At 38.4% G+C, this 6,910-nt stretch overlaps 1 protein-coding gene across 1 annotated transcript in view; it reads left to right on the plus strand.

The window, feature by feature from the left end:
- The first annotated feature begins 3,221 nt into the window (after positions 1-3,221).
- Cd96 (CD96 molecule) overlaps positions 3,222-6,910 on the plus strand; it is a 32,380-nt gene continuing 28,691 nt past the window's right edge. Inside the window, 3 exon segments of the mRNA XM_019208348.1 lie at positions 3,222-3,282; positions 5,116-5,151; positions 5,154-5,471. Of these exon segments, the coding sequence (XP_019063893.1) occupies positions 3,222-3,282; positions 5,116-5,151; positions 5,154-5,471 (415 nt within the window).

The raw sequence follows: 6,910 nt of genomic DNA on the forward strand, positions 1-6,910 counted from the left end.
GGAACTAGCAGATAGAATCAACAACTGGGATCTCATCTTACTAAAAAGCTTCTGTACTTCAAAAGAAACCATTAGCAGAACTAAGAGACAATCTACAATGTGGGAAAAAATTTTTACCAGCTGTACCTCAGACAAAGGACTATTATCAAGGATATATAAAGAACTCAAAACAATCAGTCCCCCCAAATATAAAGACCCAATTCAAAAATGGGCATCCGAAATACACAGACATTTCTCAGACAAAGAAGTAAAAGCAGCAAGAAAATTAACAGAAATCTTAAGCATCACATTTTCTAAGCATTCTAGGAAATGTGCAAAATATAACATTCTAAGTTTGATATTTTTAATGTATGCTTAAAGAAAAAATCAAAAATGGGCATCCGAAATGAACAGACATTTCTCAGACAAAGAAGTAAAAGCAGCAAGAAAATTAACAGAAATCTTAAGCATCACATTTTCTAAGCATTCTAGGAAATGTGCAAAATATAACATTCTAAGTTTGATATTTTTAATGTATGCAGTTAAAGAAAAAAATGGAAGCCAAATCTTTGAATTGAATGTAATGGAAACCACAAAAATGAGTTTATCCATTTTTCAGTCTTCCTATTTCTGAAAATGTCCTTTTCTCATTGAATGTGTTTATATGGAGCATTTAAAAAGTTTGTCCAGAACTTGTAAGGCAATCATGGCTTGCCTCTGGCAGAAATAATGTGTCTTCTTGAATCCCTTTGTAAATAATTGAATTTGCCTCTGAAGTTCAAGAAGTTCAAGATTTCTTTTCATGTGTGAGACTGACTGCTTCTGTTTTCCTTTTATATGCAAGCAGATTGTAATATAAGGCAGAAGAAATGCTGTGCAACTGGGATTTGGGGAGCAGGGAGGATAACAGGAAAGATTGACATGACTTCCAGACAACAGTTATTTTTAAGTATAGGGAATGCTTATCCCCATACTGAAATGGGCTTTAGAAAATATTAGCAGGGTAGAAAGCAGTGGGGGTGATGCCAACTGCCTGAGAGCGATGCTGTCTTCAGGCTGCTGCTGCCACCTGCTGCACACACACAGCCACAGAGGGCAGCCACCTGGGCCTAGCAGCTGGAGGATTCCAGATGCATCCAATTAGTATTCAGTGGGCCTCTCTCAGGACCTAGGTATATGCTGAAGGAAAATTAGTCAAATCTGCTGTCTTCAGGCCACAGAAGGTTTTAGATATAAAAATCAGGAACCTGAAAAACAAATGAGAGGGCAGATTTGCCCAAGAGCCACTGAACACATGCAACAGCCCACATAGCACAAGGTAAAGATTCTATTAAAAGTATATTGTTGGCTCATGAACCTAACTGACAAGCTCCCCTTCTTTGAGGTTTTTAAAGCATTTCTTCACTTTAATGCACTAGGATAGGAGACATACTCCAAGGTCAGTGTCTAATAGAATTTGGCGAACTTGAATTTTCATTGGTTTTCTAGTTAGGTAAATTCCTCTTCTCGTGGCAAAGGGAGCGAAGTAACAAGAATCCCTTCTCCAGGTCTGTAAAGTATCCTAATCCACTAGAGGTACCACCTTACAAATGAGGATCTTCAGAGTACAAGTTCTGTTTTCGCTGCTATGCTTCATCTCTTTTATTCATTGCAAGTTCCAGGAGGAAAAGAAAGTGATGGGAGCATCCAGAGAAGTTATTCTCTCCTTTTCCTTCATCTGAGGACACTGAGACCCTTCCTGGGGAAGAAAATCACCTTCAGCACCACCTGACCCAACAGGGGAGGTGGCAGGGGTTGAGTGTAAAAATAAATTTTGGGAGGACCCAGACTAGGAAATAAGTAACTCCATCTTCGGGCTTTTGCAGGCAACAAACATCACTGACTGAGGAGCAATGAGGATAATTGTCATAGCGAGCAATGGCAGCAGTGGTACAGGTGGCAGGCTGGACATCCAGAAAGACAGTAGCCTTTGACTCCTCACATGTAAATCTCTCTTCTTCTAGCTAAATTCTAACCTCTGAATGGCAAGGGTGATTCCTTCTGTCTTAGTACCATCCATATTCCCCACAAGTCCTTGCATGGAAGGATCGGTATATAAATGATAACAAGCTGGCACAAATTATATCCACTTGACCTTGAAAGAAATTGTCATATCACAAATAATTTGACCTCATCTGTGCTTGGTCTTGCTGGATACTGCTACTGTTCTTGTGGAGAGACTGGTGTCACAGTATACTTCATCAGTTTTCCTTATACTTGTGTATTTATTGCTATTCTTTTTCATTAAACCTTTATTGTAGACCTCAACCTAACACATATTTTCTTAATATTGGAGACTAAAGATGGCTTATTTTATCCCAAGATGGGAAAACCAGTACAATCTTAATCTGGCAAGGAATTTTCATCCTATCCTTTCATTAGTAACCAGACATTTCTAGTAGGGGTCCCTTCCATGAAGCGCCATCCTCTAAAGGGAAGTAACTAGAAGAGTGGAACAGGCCTAGCAGCTGGTTAAAGTGAGAGACTCTCTGACTGTGGATTAATCAGCAAAAAGGCCCCCAGCCATCCAGGTAGGAAACTTTCCTGTTGGGCCTCCACTTTGTGTCAGACATGGGTGACAAGGAGCCCTCATTTCATCCATCCCAGAAAACAAGGACTTTGCTGCAAGAGGGGAGACAATAAAATTCAGGTAGCTGAATAACTGCTCCCAGTTATTGTTCAGATTTTATCAAAATTGAATGTGTTCCTACATTGTTCTCTCATTTTGGAGAAATTTTGGAAATAAAATGTATCTTCAGACTGAACAGAAAACTATTATGAAAGACACTAAGTTCACATTTCTTAAATAACTTTGTGCTTTTGGAGAAATGTGTAAAAAGTACATTGTAATTTCTCTGCATGCTTTCCTTTATTTGGATTTTAGAAACCACTTGCTTGGCTGACAGAGATGATGAAGGAGAGAATCTTTGGATTCAGAGGAGTCTTCTAAAGAAGGTGATGCATGAGATTTCACAGAACAATTTCAACATTGTTCTGTTGAAGGTTGTACTTGGCCCTGAACCACACTACCTTCCTGTCTATCGTGCATTTCCTGGAGATGTTCCAACCAGCAGACAGACTCAGGTCTGTAGTAGATTTGGGGTTGTGAGCACAAATAATGAGGCTGGAGCTTGCTTCATTATAGGCATCTATTGACTTTTGTGGCCATTCTGGAAATGCTAGTATAAGCCCTTCAAGCAACAATGCAGAAGAAATGGATGTATTGTGCTGTCTGCTCCATCATCCAGGTACAGTTTTTCAGTGGTAAGACTTCCACTTGTCCTTTCTTGTCAGATAATTTGTCTTCTGTGCTTTTGTTCATTTAATGTGATTGCTGCTGAACTTGATTACTAAAGGGCAAATAGTTACGGAAGTTTTCAGTTAAGTATTTAAATGGCAGCTATCAGAGAGGTGTTAGAGTCTAGAAAAGACTACTAATGGATATCAAAACCAAGAAAGGAATGGACAGTTTGTGCCACTTTTCTGAGATATTTTCTTCCATTTCTATCTTACATGGATGTTCAAGCTACTTAAGAAGCTGTGCTTCTTGGAAATAAAGTGGAACACCCTCCAAGTGGTAATAAACAAAACCAAAAAACTAAAAAGAATCACAAAGCCATCATCTATGTTCAGAGATCCTTGCTCAGCATTTTCTCCCTCCCTCATGCATGCTTTTTCTTTTGGATAGAACAAGTATTTCTCTGCTAAATACTACAGTCTTTGAGAGTTGGACATATGTTGAATTTTACTCAGCTATATGGAGGTGTGGCCCTGGGAGACAAAGGGGTGTGCTAACCATAGAATCAAAATCAAATGAACCCATTTAAAAATGGAAAGAAAAAAAGATTAGCTCTGCATTAAATAATGAACCTTAGTGTCTTAAGGAACTGCACTTTTCAAGTATAGCTATGAAGATTTCAAGAATTTCTAACTCAAAGGAGACTTTGGAATATAATGCTATAGGTAGGATCAGAGGCATATTATTAAAGAATAACTCATAAAAAGTTACACTCAGCTATACTAACCACCATCTACTGAAACTCTGCATCTACAAAAGTATAATAATTCCTATTTGTCACGTACCTTTGAAGGCCTTGCTTCTTTTCAGGTGCTGTTCATCTTTTTATCATTTTCCTTTGTGAATTTCTATGGGACTTGTCACTATAATGTATCATTTCTGTAACAGTATTCCAAAATAATTCTAAACTTGAGGGCCAATATTACCAAATACATATCAAAGGACAAGTGCTTAAGACATTTCAGGTGCCCTGTACCATTCTGTCAGGTTGCTGCTGGAAGCGAGGATCTCCCATGTCCCACAGTTCAGTGTTGGCTAGAGATGATGCTGTGTGAAAGCTCTTCTGAGGGTACCCTCTCTCCTCCTACCCTCCGAGACCATGTCCATGGGGGTGGGGAGGTCCTTTCCATCCTCCTCTAGGGAATGTATGTTTTCTTACCCTATTCAAACAGACAAAATTTGAGAGGCACTTTGGAGATTATGAGGGTTATATAAAGAACATAGACCCTGGGCAATCAAATCTGTGTTCTATGACTGGAGATGGGACTGCAAACACTTCCTCCCTTTCTGCCTCAGTTCCCGGTTTGATGAAGACGCCTAGCGATGTCACTGTTTATCATGGAGCTGTGTGGGGATCACACAGAGAATGTGAATGTAGCTTCTATAAAAAACATGTTCTGAAAAAGCGTTATTCATACATTAATTACACCACTTGTGTGTGATATGGAGCTGTTGAAAAAGACAATTATATTAAATATGAGCATAGTTGTCTGACTAACTTTCCTCATGCTCTTCAGTTTTCAAATAGGTTTAATTTTACTTATAGGTAGTCAGAAGCCTTAAATTCTTTTTTAGGAATGACCAACAGACAGAGAGAGATGTTCAGATATCAGTCATTTAGTACACTTTTCATAAGCACCTGCCTTCTCATTTGTACTGAACTTTATGCTTTTCCCTTTGCATTACACGGAAGCTGCTTTCTAAGCAAGAGAGAAAAACATTTCCTCAGTCGTTCGCTCATCTCACTGTAATGACCGGGTTAAGCGTGAATTATGTAAAGAAAAGTATTCCCTTTTTAGGAATATGGGAAGAAATATCCAATAAAAGAGAAAACATTTTGCTCTACCTGGTGCTGGTGTCAACCTGACATGCCACCCACAGAAGAAAAGCTTCTCTGTGCAGGTGCAATGGTCGAAAGTCACTAACAAGGTGGACCTGATTGCCATTTTTCACCCCAAACGTGGCTTCCACTGTATCAGTGCAAGTCCCTGTGAGCCCCTGGTGACTTTCCTACAAACTCCTTGGAATATAACAGAGTGGACTCTGTGTAGAAGGAACGTATCTTCATCACTCAGTGGAAAGTACATATGTAGCTTTACTCTGTATCTGGGTGGCATTCATTCTAAAATCTACAACCTTCTCATTCAGGCACTCTGTGAGCATCCCTGGTGATGGAGGGGAAACTCCTACTTCTGCTCTCATTCATCCAACAAACATATGTTCTGAGCTGAAGGCTCAACAGGGCAACTGTTGAGAAGAGGTAAATATTGTCTTCTGTGGGACAGAGAAATTAATCAAATACATGTAAAATTCCAAGTGTTAATAATATAAAAGAGCATTTAATAGTGGCCAAAAACAACTGTCCTCAAGAAAGAAACATGAATTGATATCTGAAGAATGAGTAGATAATTTAGAAAAAGCCATTTAGTGAGTGATCCAGAGAAAGGAAACAGCTGCATGAAGAACTTTGTAGGGTTGAAGGAAATTTAAAAATCCAGTGGGATTACAGTGAAAAGATTAATGGATGAGGCTGGAGATATAGTAAGGACTTTGTCTATCATGTTCAAGACTTTGATATTAATCTAAGAACTATGAATAGATATTGAAACATTTCCAACAAAAGGGAGGCAAGACATTTATGGCATGACCCTATATATTATAAAAATATGATAATGGCTTCAGTGTGAAAATAGTAGAGAAAAAGAGAAAATGATGACCATCCGAGCTGTTCAGAGGGGAAAGTGGTATTGAAAGAGCAACACAGAAAGAAAATTACATTTCATACATTGGCTATAAAATATAGATATGACTGTCATAAGGGGAAATAGGGGCAAGAGCAATACGAAAGTGGAGGAGAGAAAAACTGAAGATGGAATATCGGCTTCTGGCATGTCCACCTGCATGATGATGCCAGCCTCTGTCCTAGAAGACAAAGGAAGTGAACGGTTTGTAAGTGAGTTTGGGCAATCGACTGAATATTTAGCATAGAGCAGGTGAAGAGGGCAAGGAGGCTACTTGACATGCAGCATGAATGCATTAGGAGGCAAAACTACGAGGGAGTTAAGTTCCAAGTTTTGTCTATGTAGAAATGATTTGATTTGAGGGCCTTTCATGTAAGTTATTTGAACCTTTTTGGAGAACAGTGATAATAATATTTGCCCTAAATTACCTGGTTCTAAAGTAAATGATTTCCATTTCTACTAATGGAAAGAGTGAAAATGAAAGCCAACAAATGGAAAATGCACTGGAAATGGGAAATTTTACACTCAGGGACAAAGTGACCTAGTAATGTATGAAAAAAAAACAGAAAAAGTAGCTTATGAAGTCCATGATAAAGGAGGCATGAAACTATCTAGGAAAAGCAGCAGGTACAAATTTAGTATCTCCTCTCCATCTCTTAACCCTCAGCAGCTCCCAAACTATGATATTAGAAGACTCCATCTATAAGCCAAGATGCCATAATTATTGACATAAAATGCCTTATTTCTGCTTTCCGGAAAATGAACTCCCCCCACAAAAATAAAACACAAAACTTTAATTTCTTTTTTTTCTTTTTTTCTTTTTTTTTTTTTTTTTTTCTTTTTTTTTTTTTTT

The sequence above is a fragment of the Fukomys damarensis genome, unplaced genomic scaffold (genome assembly GCF_012274545.1).
Source record: "Fukomys damarensis isolate Sample0158 unplaced genomic scaffold, DMR_v1.0_HiC HiC_scaffold_24, whole genome shotgun sequence".
NCBI classification, from domain to species: domain Eukaryota; kingdom Metazoa; phylum Chordata; class Mammalia; order Rodentia; family Bathyergidae; genus Fukomys; species Fukomys damarensis.